Source organism: Bubalus kerabau, chromosome 1 (assembly GCF_029407905.1).
Source record: "Bubalus kerabau isolate K-KA32 ecotype Philippines breed swamp buffalo chromosome 1, PCC_UOA_SB_1v2, whole genome shotgun sequence".
Classification (NCBI taxonomy): domain Eukaryota; kingdom Metazoa; phylum Chordata; class Mammalia; order Artiodactyla; family Bovidae; genus Bubalus; species Bubalus kerabau.
Window position 1 is genome coordinate 80,194,547 of NC_073624.1, and position 26,515 is coordinate 80,221,061.

The window sequence follows — 26,515 nt, forward strand, 5'->3', positions numbered from 1 at the left end:
ATCACCAGCTCGATGAAGATGAGTTTGAGCAAGCTCTGGGAGTTGGTGGACAGGGAAGCCTGGCATGCTGCAGTCCATGGGTCACAAAAAGTAGGACACGATTGACCGACTGAACTGAACTGTACTGAAGACTAACATAAAGCTGATTTTCCACTGGGAAAATTTTATGGTATTTAAGAGTTTTCTGAAATGAGTTATGATTTCCTTTATGGAAAAAATAAAATGAAATAAAACTGTTTAATAAAATGAGCAATATAAAAATATGAGTGAAATCTTAAAAATCTCTGTTCTGTTACTCTGAAATAAAAATTCTACATTTTTAGTTCTTTTGTTTTCTCTCAAAGAATATTAAAGGCATAGGTAAGGTGGCATTGAATAGATAATACTGATTATTTCTTTTAGCAAAAGAAAGGGTGTTTTAGTAATTTTCTAAGAATGCTTATGGGCCTATCTCACTAGTCTAGACAATGCAATAAGAATTATATATGCTTAATAAAAATATTTATGTTTTCTTTATAGATTATTTATCATTGGTTTATTAAATGAGCATAAATATATGTGAACCAAATCCTATAATCCTTCCAAATCCTACAATGATATAAAAAACAAATTATATGTGAAAATCATGTTTAAAAGGCAGTTGGTATGCAAAAGCTTTCCTACTGATATTTCAAAATAATTTTCCAAGAAAATCAAGTTATAAATAAAAGAAGTTAGAATTTATAGACTTCTTATTAACCTAAGAAAAACACATTAAGTATAACGTTTCATTATATACAGGGAATGTGAGAATGACGCTTTAATCATTTCAATTTTTGATGTCAAAGGTGAATACATTTGATGGGTTTTGACATCATTATATTATGAGTTTGAGATTCTTATAAGATTGGTGAAGATAGAGACTTCAAAACTCCCCAAATCTTTAGACACTGTGGTTCAGTCTGCAGTTGCCTTAGATCTTCCTAGATCTTTTGATGTTTAAAAACAGTTAACTGAATCCAAAACATCAAAATTTAGGGATGGGAGAAGAAGGATGAAGAGAAGAGGAAAAGATTAGGGAGAATGTCTATAGTTTGTTTACTGTCTTATATGGAACTAGAGAAAATAGATCAGCCTATGCAATTAATCTGGAAATTAAACATTATTTCCATAACTGAAGGTGAATATGAAAAATATAATTCTTAGTGAACACCTTTTCTTAACATTTATACATTGCCTTCTTTTCAGACAAATTTTTCAGTAAAAATTATTATTAAAATCTCAATCACTAAACATGCATTTATTAAACATAAAAGGTGGTACTAAATATACTCATTGGCCCAAAGAAGTAAAATCTTGTCTTTAAAAAGTACTGTATCTAAGAAATAATATTAAAACCAAAAGGAGGAAAACATGTTTTCTTGCTTAAATTTTCTCATTTCATTTTGTGAACATTTTGTAGCATGGCATATTACAGCTGAAATACAAATTATCCTTTACAAAAATGTCAAAATGATTTGTTGGAAGTAAAAAAACTCAAGATTTTAAAACACAGTTTTGATCTACAACCACATATTCATCAATTCCAAACTTTCAAAATAGAAAATGAAAAGTTAACATTTCATTGTCTAAAATTAAAGAAAAAATACTTACACTATGGACTTTTCCAGGCGACTTCCCTGTGAACCAACAATCTCCCCCAATGTACAAAACACTTGTCCCAGAAAGTCCTAAAATAGATAAAAAGATTAAGGCACTTAAGTTCCCAAACTGTCTTTACGTATTCTGTACATCATATCTGCATTGTTTTCATTGTTAACTTATTGAATTCTCTAACTTCCAATAATAAACAAAATGAGCTCAAAATGCATGAATTTTAGCATATGATTGTCCCCTAAGTTTGCACAGCCTTCTGTTTTTTTAATCACTAAGTTAGTTTGTTATTATGAGTGCTCAGACATTGTATTTGCTTTCTTTCTCTTTTTTAAATTAAAATGAAAATGGAAAACAAGTTCCAGGATTTGAATTCACAACTGAATTGACTTGAGATGTCCCTGAAATTACTAAACTTTTGTCTGAGAAGGCAAATCATAAACGCACAGGGCAGTGGTGGCCAACACTAACAGCGCTACTTACAGAGAAGCAGTGTGATAGCACGGCTACAACCAGCATCCAGAGTCACACTGCCAGATGTCTATTCCAGCACAACCACTGACCATTTATGAAATGGCAGTTATTATGCTGTCCAGTTTCCTCACACACATAGTTGCCCCCTTATAGAGCTATTGTGAATTCAATGAGTTATTATTGCATGAGATGATATTTGTAGATACTAAGTGCCCCCAAATGGGGTAAGTATAATATTAAGTCTTATTTTCAAGACTCAGAATAACCCTGCAAAATGAGAGGTTTGTTACTAATACTATTAATAAATTTCACATATAAAGAAACTAATCATCTAAGATGTTTTCCTTCATGTTTTAAGCAGTCAATGAATAGCAGAGATACCCAGATATTCTGATTCAAGACTGAAATACTGCCTAAAGATTTAAATATCATAAATACAATGCAACTCCCCATGTTAATAAAATAAGGGTTCCAACACCATCCAGATATGTGCGTCAAGAAAACATAGAGGTGGTTCAGGGAGAGGCACATCATGGCCTGTGTATGATCCCAAGCTGCATTAAAGGAGAAAGTGGGAGATCTGTCTACACTGTACTGTGAACTGGCCCAGGAAAATCCCTAAGAAAGAATGACAGCAAACAAAATGCTCTTTTAAGTTTTACTAAATAAAAATTTTAAATACCTAACAAGCCACAAAAGTAAAAACTGTGTTATTCACAGGAAGCTGCCCTAAATCTCATGAGAGAAAAAAAGGCCACTGTAGACTAGGACAGTCAAGGGAATATTTTTCCAAAGTATGTAAGCCTTGAGAGCCATGTAGGATTCAGACTACAAATAGGAGAGAGTTGGACCATTTCAGTCCTAGAGAATAAATCAGAATAACAGACAAGAGTACAATGAAAAAAAGAGCAGACCTTAAATAAAGGGCAGAAACAGAAATGAAGAACCAATACTGTGGTGAGCCCTCTTGGCCAAGCCAAAAAAAAAAAAAAAAGCCTTAGAAGCAACTGGCAGCCTTTCAGCAACCTTTCAGCAAAGCAGGGACACCATTAGAACAATGGATTCACAAGATTACTTAGCTACCAATTTGCAGAAAGGACTGAGGAGTGAAGAAAAATCTGAAAGTCAGATCAATCAAAAGGCTACAGTAGTTAATAGGAAGGAAAGTGTTAAGCCTCAAGCTAAAGTTGTAAGAGACACTTGGGAAATGTGCAGAAAAATGGCAGGATTTGGTGTAAACTGTACTTGCACTTGGACCTCCCAAGTGGCAACAGGGGTAAAGACCCTGCCTGCCAATGCAGTGAGACATAAGAAACGTGGATCTGATCCCTGGGTTGGGAAGATTCCCTGGAGAAGGGAATGAGAACCCACTTCAATATTCTGGCCTGGAGAATCCCACGGACAGAGGAGCCTGGAGGACTACAGTCCAGCAGGTTGCAGAGTCAGACATGACTGAAGTGACTTAGCTTCACTTGTACATAGTGGGGGTGGGGCAATGAAGAGAGGGAGAAAGAAAATAAATCTGGATTTGGATCTTGACTGCTGACAGAATATCAATACTTTCATTAAACTGCAAATCATTTTAAATTTTGCTTTCAAATAAGTAAAATGTACTTCAGGTAAAGGCTTGACACATTTAAATTAAATATCCTTAAAAATAACATGTCTTTGCCAACTTCATAACAGACTTTACAAATGTGTCTATGGATTTTTAAAAACAAACATGACTTTTTCTAAGTCACACTGTATGTGAGAACTTGATACTAAAGATTTGAAATGTCATTGATCTTCTAGGTCAGCAGCAAAATATACATGGGGATTCTAGAACTGTTTTCTAAGGATATTAGTATTGATGGGCAGCTGCTCATTCTGCATATTAAATGGATTTGGTCAATAAAAGAACAAGTCTCACTAAAAGCTTTTCACTGCTGTAGTAACTCAAGAAAACAGAACAGATATATTGAACATTCCATATTAGAGTCCACATATATAATTTAGCGTAGAACACATGCATATCATCTTAACTGAACTAAAAGGAAATAAAAATAATAAAATCAATAAAAAGAGCATCAAAAAGATGTAGTGTGGACTGAAACCTTTTATTGCTACTGCAATAAAGTAGCTACTGCTACTGCAATCTCTGCCCCTAAATATTATGGTACTTATGTAATTGTTTTACATCTGCCTATGTTCATGTAGTCATGATGTGCATACAATCCATGTGCTATTCATAATGCAAAAATCAGCACATAATATTTAATATTTGTCAACTACTTCTTGTGTTGGAAAAGGTCTACTGAATCCGTTTTTCAGTCAGTGTCAGGGAATGTTTAATTTTAAGGAGTCCTGTATATTGTTTTCTGTTCCTCAAGGGTCCTCTGTTCCTTATCAGTTCCTGGAAAACAGGAACGAGCAGAGCTGCACGCAGTTCTCAGGACTGAGATCATGAGACAGAAAGCATATGTGGATTCCTTTCAGTAACTTTTTACTTTTCTGTAAAACTACTTAATCATGTTCCTATTTCTCAAGACACGGATTGTCTTCTGGCCCTGTGACGATTGTTATTCCAATAGTTACTGTTGTCATGGCCCTGTGACGATTGTTATTTCCTTAGTCACTGTAGTTATGCATCTGGTTTCAGTGTTTTTGCTCAAATTTATTTTTTGCCTAAAGCTTCCTTGTATAACAATATATACACACATGCTGCCATGAATAAAGCACCCTTGTTTCACTCGAGACTTGAGTCCCCTGCGTCCTTCTTTTCATCACTTTCTTTTCCTCGACTTCAGTCCCCAGGTCCCAGTCTGTAAAGACCACAATTCAGCTCAATGGTCTACATTCCCTATGCATTTTACACAATGCTAACTAGTCATTCATTCAGGCAGTGCAGTTTAGTGTCACAGTCGTGTCTGACTCTTTGCGATCCCATCACTAAAACCAGAGCTTGCTCAAACTCATATTCATCGAGTCGGTGATGCCATCCAAGCACCTTATCCTCTTTTGACCCCTTTTCCCCCTGCCTTCAATCTTTCCCAGCATCAGGGTCTTTCCCAGAGAGTCAGTTCTTCCCATCAGGTGGCCAAAGTACTAGAGTTTCAACTTCAGCATCAGTCTTTCCAATGAATATTTAGGAATGATTTCCTTTAGGATGGACTGGTTGGATCTCCTTGCAGTCCAAGGAATTCTTAATAAGAGTCTTTGCCAACACTACAGTTCAAAACCATCAATTCTTACACACTCAGCTTTCTTTATACTCCAATTCTCACATCCATACATGACTACTGGAAAAATCATAGCCTTGACTAGACAGACCTTTGTTGGCAAAGTAATGTCTCTGCTTTTTAATATGTTCTCTAGGTTGGTCATAGCTTTTCTTACAAGGAGCAAATGTCTTTTAATTTCATGGCTGCAGTCACCATCTGAGGTGATTTTGGAGCCCCCCAAAAGAGTCTCTCACTGTTTTCATTGTTTTCCCATCTGTTTGTCATGAAGTGATGAGACCAGATGCCATGATCTTCATTTTTTGAATGTTTCATTTTAAGCCAAATTTTTTACTCTCCTCTTTCACTTTCATGAAGAGGCTCTTTAGTTCTTCTTTGCTTTTTGCCATAAGGGTGGTGTCATCTGCATATCTGAGGTTATTGAAATTTCTCCTGGCCATCTTGACTCCAGCCTGTAATTCATACAGACCCACATTTCGCATGATGTACTCTGCATATAAGTTAAATAAACAGGGTGAAAATGTACAGCCTTGACGTACTCCTTTCCCAATTTAAAACCAGTCCATGTTCCATATCCAGTTCTAACTGTTGCTTCTTGAACTGCATACAGACTTCTCAGGGGGCAGGTAAGGTGGCCTGGTATTCCCATCTCTTGAAGAATTTTCCACAGTTTGCTGTGATCCACATAGTCAAAGGCTTTGGTGCAGTCAATAAAGCAGAAGTAGATATTTTTCTGGCACTTCACTTGTAGCTCAGTTGGTAAAGAATCTGCCTGCAGTACAGAAGATGTGAATTCAATCCCTGGGTTGGGAAGATGCTCTGGAGAAGGAAATGGCAACCCACTCCCATATCCTTGCCTGGAAAATCTCATGGACAGAGGAGCCTGGTGGGTTGCAGTCCATGGGGTTGCAAAGAGTCGAGCATGACTGAGTGACTAACACTTAACGCTTAGATATTTTTCTGGAACCCTCTTGCTTTTTTGATGATCCAGTGGATGTTGACAATTTGACTTCTGGTTCCTCTGCCTTTTCTAAATCCAGCTTGAACATCTGGAAGTTCACAGTTCACGTACTGCTGAAGTCTGGCTTGGAGAATTTTGAGCATTACTTTGCTAGTGTGTGAGAGGAGTGCGATTATGTGGTAGTTTGAACATTCTTTGGCATTGCCTTTCTTTGGGACTGGAATGAAAACTGACCTTTCCAGTCCTGTGGCCACTGATGAGTTTTCCAAAATTGCTGGCATATTGAGTGCAGCACTTTTACAGGATCATTGTTTAGGATTTGAAATAGCTCAACTGGAGTTCCATCACCTCCACTAGCTTTGTTCCTAGTGATGCTTTCTAATTCCCACTTGACTTTGCATTCTGGGATATCTGGCTCTAGGTGAGTGATCACACCATCATGGTATCTGGGTCATGAGGATCTTTTTTGTATAGTTCTTCTGTGTATTCTTGCCACCTCTTCTTAATATTTTCTGCTTCTGTTAGGTCCATACAATTTCTGTCCTTCATTGTGCTCATCTTTGCATGAAATGTTCCCTTGGTATCTCTAATTTTCTTGAAGAGATCTCTAGTCTTTCCCATTCTATTGTTTTCCTCTATTTCTTTTCATTGATCACTGAGGAAGCCTTTCTTATCTCTCCTTGCTATTCTTTGGAACTCTGCATTCAGGTGGGCATATCTTTCCTTTTCCCCCTTGCCTTTTGCTTCTCTTCTTTACTCAGCTATTTGTAAGGCCTCCTCAGACAATCGTTTTGCCTGTTTGCATTTCTTTTTCTTGGGGATCGTCTGGATCACTGCCTCCTGTACACTGTCACAAACCTTTGTCCATAGTTCTTCAGGCACTGTCTATCAGATCTAATCTCTCGAATCTGTTTGTCACTTTCACTGTATAATTGTAAGGGATTGGATTTAGGTCATACCTGAATGGTCTAATGGTTTTCCTTAGTTTCTTCAATTTAAATCTGAATTTGGCAATAAGGAGTTCATGATCTGAGCTACAATCAGATCCTAGTCTTGTTTTTGCTGAATGTATAGAGCTTCTCCATCTTTGGCTGCCAAGAATATAATCAATCTAATTTAGGTATTAACAATCTGGTGATGTCCATGTGTAGAGTCTCTTGTGTTATTGGAAGAGGATCTTTGCTATGACCAGTGCGTTCTCTTGGTAAAACTCTGTTAGCCTTTGCCCTGCTTCATTTTGTACTCTAAGGAAAAATTTGCCTGTTACTCCAGGTATCTCTTGACTTCCTTGTTTTGCATTCCAGCCCCCTATGATGAAAAGGACAACTTTTTTTGGGTGTAAGTTCTAGAAGGTCTTGTAAGTCTTCATAGAACTCTTCAGCTTCAGCTTCTTCAGCATTTAATGGTTGAGGCATATACTTGGATTACTGTGATACTGAATGGTTTGCCTTGGAAACAGAGATCATTCTGTCATTCTTGAGATTGCACCCAAGTACTGCATTTCAGACTCTTTTGTCGACTCTGAGGGCTACTCTGTTTCTTCTAAGGGATTCTTGCCCACAGTAGTATATATAATGGGTAGTAGATATAACAAACTCTAAGTAAGTAGTAGTACATTAGTGTCCCTTAATGGATATTTTTAGATATTTGCTCTGTATTTAGATAGAGAAATAAAGACTACCTAAAATAGAAACTGCTTTATTGTTTCTTATTATAGTGTTGCATTTCAGTTGATGAGCCACTATAATTAGATAATAATAGAATTTCCAGTAATAAATCCAAGTACTTTACTAGAACTCTAACAAACACATAGACCAAATCCACTTTAGAGTGGCTGCTGCTGCTGTTGCTAAGTCGCTTCAGTCGTGTCCGACTCTGTACGACCCCATAGACGGCAGCCCACCAGGGATTCTCCAGGCAAGAACACTGGAGTGGGTTGCCATCTCCTTCTCCAGTGCATAAAAGTGAAAAGTGAAAGTGAAGTCGCTCAGTTGTGTTCGACTCCTAGCAACCCCATGGACTGCAGCCTACCAGGCTCCTCCGTCCATGGGATTTGCCAGGCAAGAGTACTGGAGTGGGTTGCCATTGCCTTGCAATTGAGAATGCTTCAAATAATTTCAACATATTAACTATAAGACTTTTGAAAAACTGACCAGGAGGTCAACAAATACCTATTAAATGTTTTAAAACCTGTTAAATGTTTAAAATGTTTAAATGTTTAAAATCATTATTTTACAGTCTAAATAATATACAGATAGAACGTAGTTTTGAAGTCTGTTGAAATGTCTATAAACCATATTGAACAAACCTAGACCACCTGTGTCTGTATTTTGATTCAAAGATTTATTAAAGCCTTTACCTTCAGTATTCTAATCTATAAAATAAACTTTATAAATAATATTTACAAATTAAATTGTTGGGAGATCTAAGTTAGATAACATATTCAAAACACTTAGAATAAATACTTGGAACATAGTAAGTATTTAATAAAAATATGCCTCCTCTTTCTTCCCCTACTTTCCTGGAATTAAAGAATATTACTATATACTCTAAACTTTCCACTAGCCACTAGATTATAGTACTGGAGATACTATAAATATCTGAATAAAATAATATATTTTCTTTCACAAACTGCTTTACATTCTTGGTCAGTACACATGCTCATTTTGAGCGTCATTATAAAATCCAAAAGTGTCTTATCTTACATGTTAAAGAAATGAAGACAGCCTCAGAGACCTCTGAGACAGCACTAAGAGCTCCAACATTCAAATCATAGGAGTCTCAGAAAAAGAAGACAAAAGGAAAGGGCATGAGAAAATATGTGAGGAGATTATAGTAGAAAACTTCCCTAAAATGGGAGGGAAATAGCCACCCAAGTCCAGGAAGCATAGAAAGTCCCATCCATGATAAACCCAAGGAGAAATATGCCAAAAAACATGTTAATCAAACTAACAAAAATTAAACACAAAGAACAAATATTAAAAGTAGCAAGGAAAAACAACAAATGACATACAAGGGAATTTCCATAATGCTAACAGCTGGTCTTTCAACAAAAACTCTGCAGGCAAGAAGGGAATGGCAGGATATATTTAAAGCTATGAAAGAAAAAAAACATACAACCAAGATTACTCTATTGAGCAAGGATCTCATTCAGATTTGGAAGAGAAACCAAAAGTTTTACAGACAATAAAAATCTAAGATAATTCAACACCACCACACCAGCTCTTTAATAAATGCTAAAGGAAAGTCTCTAGACAAGAAAGACAGAAAAGGCCTATAAAAACAAACTCAAAACAATAAATTAAATGTTCACAGGATCATACTTATAAATGATTACCTTAAATGTAAATGGCCTAGATGCTCCAACCCAAAGACACAGATTGGCTGAATGGTACAAAAGGGAGATCCCTATATATGCCATCTTCAAGAGAAACACCTTAAACCTAAGGACACGTACAGCCTGAAAGTGAGAAGCTGGAAAGATACTCATGCAAACAGAGATCAAAAGAAAGCAAGAGTAGCAATATTCATATTAGATGAAATAGACTTTAAAACAAAGATTGTTACAAGAGACAAAGGGCATTATATAATGATCAAGGAATCATTCCAAGAAGACCTAAAAATTATAAGTATACATGCACCCAACATAGGAGCACCTCAATATGTAAGGCATATGCTAACAACTATTAAAGAGGAAATTGACAGTAACACAATAATAGTGGGAGACTTTAATACCACAGTCACATCAATAGACAAATCATCCAGACAGAAAATTAGTAAGAAAACACAAGCTATAAATGATACATAGGACAAGTCAGACCTAATTGATATCTATTGACATTTCAACCCCCCAAAATAGATTTCACTTTTTTCTCAGATGCACATGGAATATTCTCTAGGATAGATCATATCCTGGGCCACAAATCAGGCTTTGGCAAATTTCTAAAAATTGAAATAATTTCAAATATCTTCTCTGATCACAGCTTTATAAGATTAGATAGCAATTATAGAAAAAAAAAAACCTATGAAAAACACAAGCACATGGAGGCTAAACAATACACTTACAAAGAACCAACAGATCACTGAAGAATCAAAAAGGAAATGAAAATATGGCTAAAAACAAATGACAACAAAGACATGACAACTTAAAATCTATGGGACGCAGAAAAAGTAGTGCTAAGAGGGAAGTTTATAGCAATACAATTCTACATCAAGAAGCAAGAGACATCAAATCTATGTAATACTACACCTAAAGCAACTAGAAAAAGAAGAAGAACAACAAAACAAACATAAAAACAACAAACCAAAACAAACAACAACAACAAACCCGAAGTTAGTAGAAGGAAAGAAATCATAAAGATCATAGCAAAAGAAATGCAAAAGAAATGAAGGAGACTCTAGTAAAGCTCAATAAAAGTAAAAGTTGGTTCTTCAAGAAGATAAACAAAATTCTAAAACCGTTAGCCACACTCATCAAGAAAAAAGGGAAGAAGACACAAACCAATAAAATTACAAATGAAAAAGAAGTTACAACAGACAACACAGAAATACAAAGGCCCATGGGACTACCATGAACAACTATATGCCAATAAAATTGGACAACCTGGAAGAAATTGACAAATTCTTAGAAATGTATAATCTTTCAAAATTGAACCAGGAAGAAAAGGAAAATATGAACAGACCAATCACAAGCATAGAAATCAAAACTATAATAAAAAAATCTTCCAACAAACAAAGCCCAGGGCTAGATGGCTACATGGGCTTCCCAGGCAGCACTAGTGGTAAAGAATCTGCCTGCCAATGTAAGAGATATAAGAGACACGTGTTCGATTCCTGGGTCAGGAAGATCCCCTGGAGGACAGCATGGCGACTCACTCAAGTATTCTAGCCTAGAGAATCTGATGGACAGAGGAGCCTGGCAGGCCGCAGTCCGTGTGGTTGCAAAGAGTTGGACACGACTGAAGCAACTTGGCACGCATGCGGATGATTACATAGGCAAATTCTACTAAAAGCTTAGAGAAGAGTTAACACCTGTCCTAGTCAAACTCTTCCAGGAAATCACAGAGGAAGGAAAACTCATGAACTCATTCTATATCCTGGTATCCTAATAATACCAAAACCAGACAAAGATCCACAAAATAAGAAAATTACAGGCTAATATCACTGATGAACATAGGTGCAAAAATTCTCAACAAAATTCTAGCAAACAGAATCCAACAACACATTATAAAGACCATACATCATGATTAAGTGGGCGTTATATCAGGGATACAAAGATTCTTCAATATCCACAAATCAATCGATGTGATACACCATACTAACAGATTCAAAGATAAAACCATATGATCATCTCAACAAATGCAGAGAAAGACTTTGACAAAATTCAGTATAATTTATGATAAAAACAATTCAGAAAGTAGGCAAAGAAGAAACAACTCAACATAGTAAAGGCCACACACAACAAACCCACAGAAAACATTATACTCAATGGTGAAAAACTGAAAGCATTTCCTCTAAAATCAGGGACAAGACAAAGGTACCCACTCTCACCACTATTATTCAAAATAGTTTTGGAAGTCCAAGCTACAACAATCATAGAAGAAAAAGAAATAAAATGAATCAAGATTGAAAAAGAAGTAAAACTTTGTTTGCAGAAAACATGAATATCTACAAAGAAAACCCTAAAGATGCCACCAGAAAAATACTAGAGTTAATCAATGGATATAGTAAACTTGCAGTATATAATATTAATATACAGAAATCCTTTTGCATTCCTACACACTAACAATGAAAAATCAGAAAGAGAAATTAAGAAAACTATCCTATTCACCACAGCAACAAAAAGATAAAATATTTAGTTATAAATTTATTTAAATAGACAAAACACCTGTATGCAAAAAACTGTAAGACGCTGATGGAAGAAATCAGAAATGTCACAAACAGATGGAGAGATATACCATGTTCTTGGACTAGAGGAATCAACATAGTGAAAACAACTATAGTACCAAAAGCAATCCTCAGATACAGTGCAATCCCTATCAAACTACCAAAGGTATTTTTTGCAAAACTAGAACAAATAATTTCACAGTTTGTATGAAAACACAAAAGATACTGAATAGCCAAAGCAATCTTGAGAAAGAAGAATGAAACTGGAGGAATCAACCTTCCTGACTTAAGACTATATTACAAAGCTACAGTCCTCAAGACAGTATAGTACTGGCACAAAAATAGAAATATAGACTAATAGAGCAAGATAGAAAGCCCAGAGATAAACCCATGCACTTATGCACACTTTATCTTTAAAAAAGGAGGCAAAAAGTGTATAATGGAGAAAAGATACTCTTGTCCACAAGCAGTGCTGGGAAAACTGGTCAGCTACTTGTAAAGGAATGAAATTAGAATACTTCCTAACACCATACACAAAAATATAGTCAAAATGCATTAAAGACCCAAACAGAAGATGAGAAACTATAAAACTCTTAGAGGAAAACATAGGCAGAACACTCTCTGATATAAATCACAACAAGAGCTTTTATAAGCCACCTCCTAGAGTAATGGAAATACGAAAATAAACAAATGGGACCTAATTAAATCTAAGAGCTTTTGCACAACAAACTATACATAAAGTGAAAAGACAACCCTTGAGTGGGAGAAAATACAAACAAAATAAATGACAAAGCAGGTCAGCAGCTCAATATCAGAAAAACAAACAACCCAATCAAAAAGTGGACAGAAGACATAAACAGACATTTCTCCAAAGGAGACATGCAGATGGCTAATAAACACATGAAAAGATGCTAAATATTGCTTATTATTAGAGAAATACAAATCAAAACTATAATGAGGAAACATCTCACATGGGCCATCATCAAAAAGTCTACAAATAATAAATGCTGGAGAGGTTGTAGAGAAAAGGGAACTCTCTTATACCACTGGTGGGAATAAAAACTGATATGGCCACTATGTAGAATAGAATAGACATTTCATTAAAAAACTAGGAATAAAACTACCGTATGACCCAGCAAACTCACTGCTCAGCATATATCTGGAGGAAACCATAAGTGAAAAAGGCACATGCACCCCAATGTTCATTGCAGCACTATTTACAATAACTAGGACTTGGAAGCAAGCTAGATGTGCAATAGATGAATGGACAAGGAAGTTATGGCATATACACAATGGAATATTACTCAGCTATAAAAAGGAATGCATTTAAGTCCGTTCTAATGAGATGAATGAACCTAGAGGCTATTATACAGAGAAAAGTAAGTTAGAAAAAGAAAGACAAATATCATATATTAACACATGTATGAGGAATCTAGAAAGACAGTACTGAAAATCTTACTTGCAGAGCACAAAGGAGACACAGATGTTTTGGACACAGTGAGGGAAGGAGAGGGTGGCATAGTATATGAGAATAGCATTGAAATATATATGTTACCATATGTAAAACAGATAGCCAATGAGAGTTCGTTGTATGGGACAGGGAACCCAAAGCCTCTGTGACCTTAGGGGTGGAATGGGGAAAGAAGTGGGAGGGGGTGTTGAATTAGGAGGCAATATATGTATACTTAATGCTGATTCATGTTGATGTATGGCAAAAACCATCACAATATTTTAAAGTAACTATGGTCTAATTTAAAAAATTAAATGTAAATAAAATGTTATTTATTTTCAATGTAATTATTAGGTAAGTTGTGGACATACAACTTTGCTGCTGCTGCTAAGTCGCTTCAGTCATGTCTGACTATGTGTGACCCCATAGACAGCAGCCCACCAGGCTCCCCCATCCCTGGGATTCTCCAGACAAGAACACTGGAGTGGGTTGCCATTTCCTTCTCCAATGCATGAAAGTGAAAAGTGAAAGTGAAGCCACTCAGTCATGTCCGACTCCTAGCGACCCCATGGACTGCAGCCCACCAGGCCCCTCTGTCCATGGGATTTTCCAGACAAGAGTACTGGAGTGGGTTGCCATTGCCTTCTCTGTATACAACTTTAATATGACTCAATTAACATAAATACCAGTGAAATCATGATACACTAATTTAATTTTTAATCATCTTAAAAAACATAAAGATATGAACTTACATGTTTGGACAAGTTGGGACTCTTCGAATCAACATCATACCTAAAAAATTAAAATATACACTTTAAATTATTTCCACAAGTGAAGCTAGAGAAAAACATTAGTGTTTCCCCAAAATACAAATGATATAAAAAAATGAATGAAAAGTATATGATACAGAGAAAAATTTAGCAAATTTAGAAATTTCTCATAAACTCTGGCCTACATACTAAAGGCAGAATTCATAAACCCTGGGTCCTTTTATTTCTACCACCTAAGTAGAAGTCTTAATTTTAATACTTTCACAGTAATCAACTCTTCTTCTTGATAAGAAAATTTTAAAATTTCCCTTTTCTGTGAATCAATAGATTCATAATCCTCCCTAAAAACTGAAATTTCTCTTTTAAAAAAGTGCTGAAAACAGACTGTCATTTGTATATATAATAAGTCTTATTTAATGTCATAAATACTCTTATTAGCTTTGAAATTGGCAAAAGTAATGGAAATTAATTTTCTCCAATCATATGATTTAGGGAAAACATGTATTTTATAGAAAGAAAAATGTTTATATAGGACTACTATGTTCCTATTTTTGATTAGTTGGTACTGGAAGCAAATGATTTTTTGAAGATATCCTGGGAAAATATCACTCACTATCACTTAGTCCCTCATTTTAACTTTTTTTTTTAAAGCAGAAAGGTTGCTAACATTTAAATCAACCTCAATTTGCTGAATTATTGAATAGGAAAATATTTGTACTGGCTCCAATCTTTCTCCTAAATCATATTCTTTTCACATTACTGTGCATAGCTACCTACAAAAAAATAACTTTTTTTTTTAATGGCTCATTAAAATCTTCCCTCTCACATAACAAGAATGTTTTCCCAGAGAAAGAAAAGCATCTCAGTCAAAAAAAGGCATAGAAACAGAGTTCACTGTGTATACTGATTCTTGGCACAGGTACACTTACTCCCTAGTAAAGAATGTTTGCCACAAACTGGCTTTAAATTTGTGCAATGCAAATGACAGTCTCAGAAGAGTTAAAAATAGAGTTACAAATTACTTTCCTTCATATCAGGGCAGTTTGATCACTCTCAACAGCTGTAAACTAGAGTTCTGAATCAGCAGATTGCCAACATCTACTAAAGGCCTACAAGTATTAGTAAAAAAAAAAATTCTTATTCAAGACAATTTTTGAGAGTAAGATTAAAATTAGCAACTGTAGCAATATCATATGTAAAGTATAACTCTCCTGGATCCTTCTCAAGTATCATCCCTGGAAAATGTTTTCTATAAAGGGTTTAGTGTGGATTGGAGAGAAATAGCATGGTATATTCTCTAAGATAGCTTCAAAAATATGTGAACTGTAAACTCTCAGATGTTCAAGCTGGTTTTAGAAAAGGCAGAGGGACCAGAGATCAAATCGCCAAATTCCATTGGATCATTGAAAAAGCAAGAGAGTTCCATAAAAACATCTATTTCTGTTTTATTGACTATGCCAAACCCTTTGACTGTGTGGATCACCACAAACTGTGGAAAATTCTGAAAGAGATGGGAATACCAGACCACCTGACCTGCCTCTTGAGAAATCTGCATGCAGGTCAAGAAGCAACAGTTAAAACTGGACATGGAAAAACAGACTGGTTTCTAATAGGAAAAGGAGTACAGCAAGGTTGTATACTGTCACCCTGCTAATTTAACTTATATGCAGAGTACATCATGAGAAACGCTGGGCTGGAAGAAGCACAAGCTGGAATCAAGATTGCCAGGAGAAATATCAATAACTTCAAACATGCAGATGACAACATCCTTATGGCAGAAAGTGAAGAGGAACTAAAAAGCCTCTTGATGAAAGTGAAAGAGGAGAGTGAAAAAGTTGGCTTAAGGCTCAACATTCAGAAAACTAAGATCATAGCATCTGGTCTCATCACTTCATGGCAAATAGATGGGGAAACAGTGGAAACAGTGAGAGACTTCATTTTGGGGGGCTTCAAAATCACTGCACATGGTGACTGCAGCCATGAAATTAAAAGATGCTTACTCCTTGGAAGAAAAGTTATGACCAACCTAGACAGCATATTAAAAAGCAGAGACATTACTTTGCCAACAAAAACTGTCTAGTCAAGGCTATGGTTTTTCCAGTGGTCATATACGGATGTGAGCGCTGAAGAATTAATGCTTTTGAACTGTGGTGTTGGAGAAGACTCTTGAGAGTCCCTTGGACTGCAAGGAAATCCAACCAGTCCTTCCTAAAGGAAATCAGTACTTAATATTCATTGGAAGGACTGATGTTGAAGATGAAACTCCAATACATTGGCCACCTGATACGAAGAACTGACTCATTAGAAAAGACCCTGATGCTGGGAAAGATTGAGGGCAGGAGGAGAAGAGATGGTTGGATGGCATCACATGAGTTTGAATAAACTTGAGGGTTGGTGATGGACAGGGAGGCCAGTCATGCTGCAGTCCACAGGGTCTTAAAGAGTCGGACGCACCTGAGCGACTGGACTGAATGAGAACATAATGCATAGCACAGGGAGCTCTATTATAGTGCTCTGTGGTGAACCTAAAGGGAAAAGGAAATCTGAAGCAGAGGAAATCTGAGCGACTGAACTGAACAGAAATGAACATGGTATATTCAGTTCAATTCAATAAGCAAAAATGAAGTGTTTGTGTTTTCATCACAAAGAATTTAAGTATCTTCAAATACAATCCTCCGTAATTGTCTTTACAAAGCTTTTTAATGCTATTATCTCAAAAATAGGTAATTCTCATTGTAATATGTTGTATTACAATGCTTTCAAAATTACCATGATTTTTCTTTTATGGGAATTTTCCTTCTAACTTTCTAAAAATATCACTGGCTTTAATTCTCTTAAGTCAGAACATAAACACTACATCCTAAATGGTAAAAATATATCTGTGTGCATGGGGCTGGGGAGTGTGAGTGTGGGGGTGTGTCTATGTTTATGAATGCCATAATCCCCTTAAATAAGAAAGGATATATTGCAAAGCAAAAGTTCAGTAGTTTACCCCCAGGATTGTACACTTGTACCTAAATTTACAAACAGGAATTTTGTAAACCACTTCATTCTGCTGTTGAAATCTTAGTAAAATACTGAACTGGCAGTAACTGATTTGGGTGACTCCTAATGATTATGTTTTCTAATAGAGGGTAACAGATGTTGACTGGAATTTTTCTTGTATTTCTGAAATTCCAACTAAGGCCCAAAGCTGAAAACAAGAGATACTAAGTTCCTCCTCATGCTTAGCTCAGAGCTGCCAGTAAGTCACTCTCATTAGGGTCAAACCCTTCTCTACAAAGCTTACTCATGAAGTGACAGGCTATTCACTATCTCTGAAGGGGCAGAAGGAGGTTCTTTCCATTCCCCAAAGCAAGGTGAAGGGGAGCTCCAAAATCTAGGATGATTGTGTGAAGGGGAGGATAGCATCTAGCCCTCTGTCATGGAGTTGCAAAGAGTTGGACACGACTTAGCAATTGAACAACAACAATAGGTCCATCCTTGGCTTCCAGTGGAAGAGAATGTTAGCTGACAATGCTGGGAAGTGCCTTCTGAAAGCTGAGGTACAAAGAATGACATCTTTTTGAAATCAAGCAGGACCTGTCGGGGTCCTGGGTATGGAAGCCTTCCATGTCTCCCATTTCTTGTTTGTAAGGAACAGACTCCCACCTCCATGACCTTTCCTGAGTTCCAAAATTGCAGATTTCATAGTTGCTAATCATGGAAGTGAAGGGATGCAAAGGCAGAGGAGGAGCAGCCAGGAAACAATAGTGAAGCCTTGGAGCAGGGTACTGATTCCACTTAACAATATCATTAAGCTCTTTATAGAAGTAAAATTTTCAGCAAATGTAAGATGTTTTTCCCAGAGAAGACCACCCAAGGCCAGACTAAAGGAACTAGAGAAGCAAATCAAGAGATGACCTGAGACCAGATTAGAAGAGTACAGGCCCTTCACACACCCTAGTCTTATTAACAACAACACCCTTGAACCATTGCTATAAAATTCCTCATCAAATCTTCCCAGGATAGGACACAAGTTTTCAAGAGCAGCAGTCTGCTGTGTCCCCCTTTGCCAGGCAAAGCAATAAAGCTATTTTTTTTTTCTACTTCATCCAAAACTATACCTCTGAGATTTGATTTAGCACTGAGGTACAACTTTTTAGTTCCTCCTCCACAATGAAGAGGACAGAGTGTTTGATATGTATCCCCTGAGGCCAGTACACTCTAAGGCCTAGGTTTTTCAGAACACAGGAGAAAGACACACTTATTTGCTTCCCAACTCCCCTACCTTTCTGCTATCCCAACCCCCTTCTCTCTTGTAAGTAGCTATGACAATATCTCCAACTGAAGGGAGAGAAAGCAAAGAGTTTTGGATTAAGTGTGAGATTAAAGTTTTAAAATGAATACTATATAACTATTAACAAATGAGATAGTTCTAATATACAAAGTGACTAAAAAGTCATGCAGTTAGATCTTGGCATTGTTAAGACAACACTTAACCAATTGGAGAAATTGAAATTGACAGTGTTGGGACAATTATTGGAAGAAATAGAGGAACATATTTTCTCTCAAAGTGTTGAGAATCTTCAAAAATAGATTGCAATAACAATATGCATTCCATAATTATCAGTTCAGTTCAGTCGCTCAGTTGTGTCCGACTCTTTGCGACCCCATGAACTGCAGCACTCCAGGCCTCCCTGTCCATTACCAACTCCCGGAGTCCACCCAAACCCATGTCCATCGGGTCGGTAATGCCATTCAACCATCTCATTCTCTGTTGTTCCCTTCTCCTCTTTCCCTCAATTTTTCCCAGCATCAGGGTCTTGTCAAATGAGTCAGCTCTTTGCATCAGGTGGCCAAAGTATTGGAGTTTCAGCTTCAACTGAATTTTGATAATTCCATAATTATCACCATTCATTTACAAAGGAGGGAAATCATCTACTGTGGCTCAGATGGTAAAGAATTTGCCTACAATGTGCGAGACCCGGTTCAATCCCTGGGTTGGGAAGATCTCTTGGAGAAGGAAATGGCAACCCACTCCAGTATTCTTGCCTGGAAAATCCCATGGACGGAGGAGCCTGGTGGGCTACAGTCCATGGGGTCGCAAGAGTTGAACATGACTTCACGACTTCACTTTCACTTTCACTTTTCACCTAAGTCAAATTTAGACCTCTAACTCCCTTGTTGGTGTACCCAAATGGAAAAATTAGAGCATAAGTAGTTATATATGATTTCTCGTATTCTTCAGAAAATACTACATACACGTTTCTTTCTCAATGACAACTGTTCTACCAATAATAAAGTTTTCAATTATGACAACAAGAAGAATTATAAAGTATCGATACTATTATACATGTAACAATTATAACAAAATAAATGAATGCTAAAGTTATGACTTTATCTGTGATAAAGCATAGTACTGTGATAAAACAGCATAATAACAGAAACTATGTCTCTTGAATGATACATCAAATCAAACAGGCAGGAGAATTTTACAACTCATAGCTGACAAACTAACCTTAAAATATCTCAACCAAATCACCATAATAATAATTTTGTTTTTTTTTTTTTTTTTTTTTTTTTTTTTTTTTAATTTTATTTTATTTTTAAACTTTACATAACTGTATTAGATTTGCCAAATATCAAAATGAATCCGCCACAGGTTTACATGTGTTCCCCATCCTGAACCCTCCTCCCTCCTCCCTCCCCATTCCATCCCTCTGGGTCGTCCCAGTGCACCAGCCCCAAGCATCCAGTATCGTGCATCGAACCTGGACTGGCTACTCATTTCATACATGATATTTTACATGTTTCAATGCCATTCTCCCAAATCTTCCCACCCTCTCCCTCTCCCACAGAGTCCATAAGACTGTTCTATACATCAGTGTCTCTTTTGCTGTCTCATACACAGGGTTATTGTTACCATCTTTCTAAATTCCATATATATGCGTTAGTAAACTGTATTGGTGTTTTTCTTTCTGGCTTACTTCACTCTGTATAATAGGCTCCAGTTTCATCCACCTCATTAGAACTGATTCAAATGTATTCTTTTTAATGGCTGAATAATACTCCATTGTGTATATGTACCACAGCTTTCTTATCCATTCATCTGCTGATGGACATCTAGGTTGCTTCCATGTCCTGGCTATTATAAACAGTGCTGCGATGAACATTGGGGTACTCGTGTCTCTTTCCCTTCTGGTTTTCTCAGTGTGTATGCCCAGCAGTGGGATTGCTGGATCATAAGGCATGTCTATTTCCAGTTTTTTAAGGAATCTCCACACTGTTCTCCATAGTGGCTGTACTAGTTTGCATTCCCACCAACAGTGCAAGAGGGTTCCCTTTTCTCCACACCCTCTCCAGCATTTATTACTTGTAGACTTTTGGATTGCAGCCATTCTGACTGGCGTGAAATGGTACCTCATAGTGGTTTTGATTTGCATTTCTCTGATAATGAGTGATGCTGAGCATCTTTTCATGTGTTTGTTAGCCATCTGTATGTCTTCTTTGGAGAAATGTCTATTTAGTTCTTTGGCCCATTTTTTGATTGGGTCATTTATTTTTCTGGAGTTGAGCTGTAGGAGTTGCTTGTATATTCTCGAGATTAGTTGTTTGTCAGTTGCTTCATTTGCTATTATCTTCTCCCATTCTGAAGGCTGTCTTTTCACCTTGCTAATAGTTTCCTTTGATGTGCAGAAGCTTTTAAGGTTAATTAGGTCCCATTTGTTTATTTTTGCTTTTATTTCCAATATTCTGGGAGGTGGGTCATAGAGGATCCTGCTGTGATGTATGTCAGAGAGTGTTTTGCCTATGTTCTCCTCTAGGAGTTTTATAGTTTCTGGTCTTACGTTTAGATCTTTAATCCATTTTGAGTTTATTTTTGTGTATGGTGTTAGAAAGTGTTCTAGTTTCATTCTTTTACAAGTGGTTGACCAGAGTTCCCAGCACCACTTGTTAAAGAGATTGTCTTTAATCCATTGTATATTCTTGCCTCCTTTGTCAAAGATAACCCTAAAGACTCCACCAGAAAATTACTAGAACTAATCAATGACTACAGTAAAGTTGCAGGATATAAAATCAACACACAGAAATCCCTTGCATTCCTATACACTAATAATGAGAAAACAGAAAGAGAAATTAAGGAAACAATTCCATTCACCATTGCAACGGAAAGAATAAAATACTTAGGAATATATCTACCTAAAGAAACTAAAGACCTATATATAGAAAACTATAAAACACTGGTGAAAGAAATCAAAGAGGACACTAACAGATGGAGAAATATACCATGTTCATGGATTGGAAGAATCAATGTAGTGAAAATGAGTATACTACCCAAAGCAATCTATAGATTCAATGCAATCCCTATCAAGCTACCAACAGCATTCTTCACAGAGCTAGAACAAATAATTTCACAATTTGTATGGAAAAACAAAAAACCTCGAATAGCCAAAGCGATCTTGAGAAAGAAGAATGGAACTGGAGGAATCAACCTACCTGACTTCAGGCTCTACTACAAAGCCACAGTTATCAAGACAGTATGGTACTGGCACAAAGACAGAAATATAGATCAATGGAACAAAATAGAAAGCCCAGAGATAAATCCACGCACATATGGACACCTTATCTTTAATCAGAACTTACTGGAATTTGTGCCAGTGCTGCCAGAAATATATATTCATTCATTTTCTCTCTCTCTCTCTCTCTCTCTGATAGCAATTTTCCATCAGCATTAAAAGTTAACTAAAAAAACCTTCTGAAAGCCATTTTCAAACCTTCCATAATGTGCAATTGAAAAGCTTCTTTTCAATAAAAAAATAATAGAAATTTGTAAAAATTAACATAAAGGTTAATAAATAAAAAACAATTCTGAAAACCACTTACATCTATGTTGTCCAATTTAGACTATTGTATTATTCTACACTGTTGCTCCTTCAAAAGGCCATGCTACTGTAAGTATGTTAGGGTATTTCCATTAGTGCTCTGAGTGATGTAGGTTGAGATTGTTGTTGCTGTTGCTGTTTTGTTGCTAAGTCATGTCCGACTCTTTGTGACACCATGGATTGTAGCCTACCAGGGTCCTCTGTCCATGAATACTGGGAGTAGGTTGCCATTTCCATCTCCAGGGCATCTTCCCAACCCAGGGATCGACCCCCTGTCTCCTGCATTGGCAGGTGGATTCTTTACCACTGAGCCACTAGGGAAGCCCCAGGTTGGGAACTTCATTAACTACTTTATCCTTTTCTAATTTTCCACATTTTCAGCAATGAATATTTTTTCCTAGAAGCAACACACTGCTAAGACAAAATGTAAAAACTAATCAGTTAGAAACAATGGATAAATAGGTACTCATAACTAGAGAAAGATTACACTACTTTTCACATTTATTTAGATAGATATGGTAGAAAAATCAGTGTTAGAAAAAGAAACAAAGCCTGCTCTCACAGGTTGTATACTTATATAAATGGATAATTAGAAGAAATTGTTAGTTCAGTTCAGTTTGGTCACTCAGTCATGTCCGACTCTTTGCGACTCCATGAACTGTAGCACGCCAGGCCTCCCTGTCCATCACCAATTCCTGGAGTCCACCCAAACCCATGTCCATCAAGTCAGTAATGCCATCCAACCATCTCATCCTCTGTTGTCCCCTTCTCCTCTTTCCCTCAATCTTTCCCAGCATCAGGGTCTTTTCAAATGAGTCAGCTCTTAGCATCTGGTGGCCAAAGTATTGGAATTTCAGCTTCAACATCAGTCCTTCCAATGAACACCCAGGACTGATCTCCTTTAGGATGGACTGGTTGGATCTCCTTGCAGTCCAAGGGACTGTCAGGAGTCTTCTCTAACACCATAGTTCAAAAGCATCAATTCTTCTGCATTCAGCTTTCTTTATAGTCCAACTCTCACATCTGTACACGACTACTGGAAAAACCATAGCCTTGACTAGATGGACTTTTGTTGACAAAGTAATGTGTCTGCTTTTTAATATGCTGTCTAGGTTGGTCATAACTTTCCTTCCAAGTTAAAGTGATATCAAAAATAGTGCATAAACTAAGAAAATATATTTGTTACTTTTCTTGATAATCTTCTCTAGGCATCCCTTTATCAGGTCTTAATTTTCTGAATGTTTTAGAGATCATATAAAATTCAAATAATATTCAGTTCAGTTCAGTTCAGTTCACTCACTCAGTTGTGTCCGATTCTTTGCGACCCCATGAACTGCAGCATGCCAGGCCTCCCTGTCCATTACCAACTCTCGGAGTTCACTCAGACTCACATCCATCAAGTCAGTGATGCCATCCAGCCATCTCATCCTCTGTCGTCCCCTTCTCCTCCTGCCCCCAATCCCTCCCAGCATCAGGGTCTTTTCCAATGAGTCAACTCTTCTCATGAGGTGGCCAAAGTACTGGAGTTTCAGCCTCAGCATCATTCCTTCCAAAGAAATCCCAGGGCTGATCTCCTTCAGAATGGACTGGCTGGATCTCCTTGCAGTCCAAGGGATTCTCAAGAGTCTTCTCCAACACCACAGTTCAAAAGCATCAATTCTTCAGTGCTCAGCTTTCTTCACAGTCCAACTTTCACATCCATACATGACCACTGGAAAAACCATAGCCTTGACTAGACGGACCTTTGTTGGCAAAGTAATGTCTCTGCTTTTCAATATGCTATCTAGGTTGGTCATAACTTTTCTTCCAAGGAAGAAGATAATATTACTTGACTCAAACTTCTGAAATTAACCAATTACATTCAAAAGTTTATATGACGCTTGAAATGCCCAGTCATTCAGTTGTGTCCAACTCTTTGTAACTGCGTGGCCTATAACCTACCAGGCTTCTCTGTACATGGGATTATCCTGGCAAGTATACTGGAGTGGGTTGCTATGTCCTCCTCTAACTGATGCTTATTTAATTACATTTTACAACATGCTCTCATATTTCAAACATTATACAATTTCTATGAGAAATACTATATTATTTTTGGAAAAAAGAAAAAAGTTGAAGTTAAAATATATCATTCATGTACACTGCTTTGGTACTTTCTTTATTCTTGTTACACTATGATAAAATAATACAATATTGTCCATTCTAATCAAACATACTACGTTCTTACATATTCCTACTTTTGCATAGTTAGAGTAAATATATTCTGTTGTTATATTCAGAGTAAAGTAGAACACTTCAAACATAATACTTTCATTTTTTTAGATAACCAAGAGGAAAATTAAAATTACATAGTTCAGGCATTATTTACTCTCCATAAAGTTTTAGAAAGTCAGGTTTTGTACCATTAAATTATAAACTATTTCAGGCATGGGCTTCGCTGGTGGTCCAATGGTTAAGAATCCACCTGCCAATGCAGAGAAGATCCCACATGCCATGGAGCAACTATGCCCGTGCACAAAAATTACTGAGCCTATGCTCTAGGGCCTGCATGCCCCACAACTCCCAAGTTCACATGCCTAGAGCTCTACAGGAAGAGAAGCCACCGCAATGAGAAGACCACACACCACAACAAGGAGTAGTCCCCACTCACCACAACTAGCGAAAACCCTCTTGTAGCAAAAAAGACCCAGGACAACCAAAAGCAAATAAGAAAGATGGTTGATTCTGCCAATTTACAAAGAAGATAAAAAAAAATAACTATTTTTATGCAAAATTTGACTCTATATTGGAAAGCTCAGACCCTTGAGCATGTCAAGTTAAACCCCTATCCAGGCCTTGGTATTCTCTTTTATAACAATGGGATAACTCTGCCTCAGAAATTTATTGGGTTGCTTAAATCTGTTTACATATATTAATGATTCTACTACAAACTGTAAATAATAGCAGTAGTATTACTATCACACACCACATCTTTTGTCTGATACTTACAGAACTTACATACTAACCCTCAAGCTACATGAGTTTCTATAATTATTTTAGCTTAAAAATAACTGGAAGATATTAGTAACAAACATATTAATCCATCCAATCATTCTTCTCTTCTATATTTCTATCAGTGAGTGTGTTGAAGTTTTGTTTTCTTTTTTTTTTAATTCCCTGAATCTTGTACAGTCAAGTTAAACAATATTACTGATTTATGACAAAATACTAGAGATGAATATTAAGTTCTATCAATGCCCTAACTTTCTTCCTACCTTTAAGACTTCCTTGTCCATGCTAAGGATACCTAGGTAAGCCTGTCAAACATGGTACAAGTATCTGGTGCTTCCTAAACCTAATATATTTTCATTTGAGTCATTAATTTGTGAAAGTAACTCTTGAAATGATATTTAGCAAAACAGGCATAATATTTAAATGACTAACCAACACTGAATTCAGTGAAATTTATTTTCTTACTGGAAACTCTTTAAAATCCATTAGCTTCCTTCATCTCAAGTTCAGTAGAGATGAGCATGTGATCACCATCTGTGTTCAGGTAAATCATTCTTTACCTACTTCTTTCCAGAATGACCTGCCCAGCTCTTAAATTTTGCTCTCTAGTCTACTGACTTGCATTTGATTGCTATCATCCTTTTGAGACTAACATTTTCCTTATTTTCATTCTACTCATACAATTCTATAATAGCCACAATTATGAATGTCAAATGACATGAACTTAAGAAACCAATAAAAGGAGGGCAAAATGAGACACTGTGGAAAAAATGAGTGAGTAGAGTCCCCTGGCAGCAGTTGCTCATGATGATGACAGGGTCCTGATGACAAACAGTAACCAAAAGAAAACAGAATGATGGTTCTGAAAATCAGAGCAAATACCTAGACAAAGAGTTTAAAGAACCAACAAAGCACATATGATCTTTAAGATGGTCTCAAAGGTTAGAAGCAGTCTTGTCCATATCATTTCATTTTAAAATATTACTGAGTAATATATGTTCTGAAAAGGCAAGAAAACAGCAAAATGTTTCTGCAAAAAATACTTACTGCAGGATTACATGTAATAGTGAAAATAGAACCAGCCAAAGTGTTCATCAGTAAATGTCTGGATAAGTAAACTGCATTTCTTTGAAAAATGAAAATTATGCAATCATTAAAATTAATGAAACAATATCTATATATTTAGTGGCATAGAAAGATGTCTAAATAATACAAGTAACTAGAAAGTATTTGAGATATTCAAAATATTGAGATTCCATATACAGGTA

The 26,515-nt window shown here is 36.5% G+C and overlaps 1 protein-coding gene across 1 annotated transcript in view; it reads right to left on the reverse strand.

Moving 5' to 3' along the window:
* Nucleotides 1-26,515, reverse strand: part of CPNE8 (copine 8) — a 294,507-nt gene that overhangs the window by 194,599 nt on the left and 73,393 nt on the right. The window contains exons 7-8 of the mRNA XM_055580543.1: nt 14,377-14,416; nt 1,633-1,709 (exon numbers count right to left, since the gene is read on the reverse strand). Coding sequence (XP_055436518.1) covers nt 1,633-1,709; nt 14,377-14,416 — 117 coding nt within the window. The remainder of the gene's footprint in view (nt 1-1,632; nt 1,710-14,376; nt 14,417-26,515) is intronic.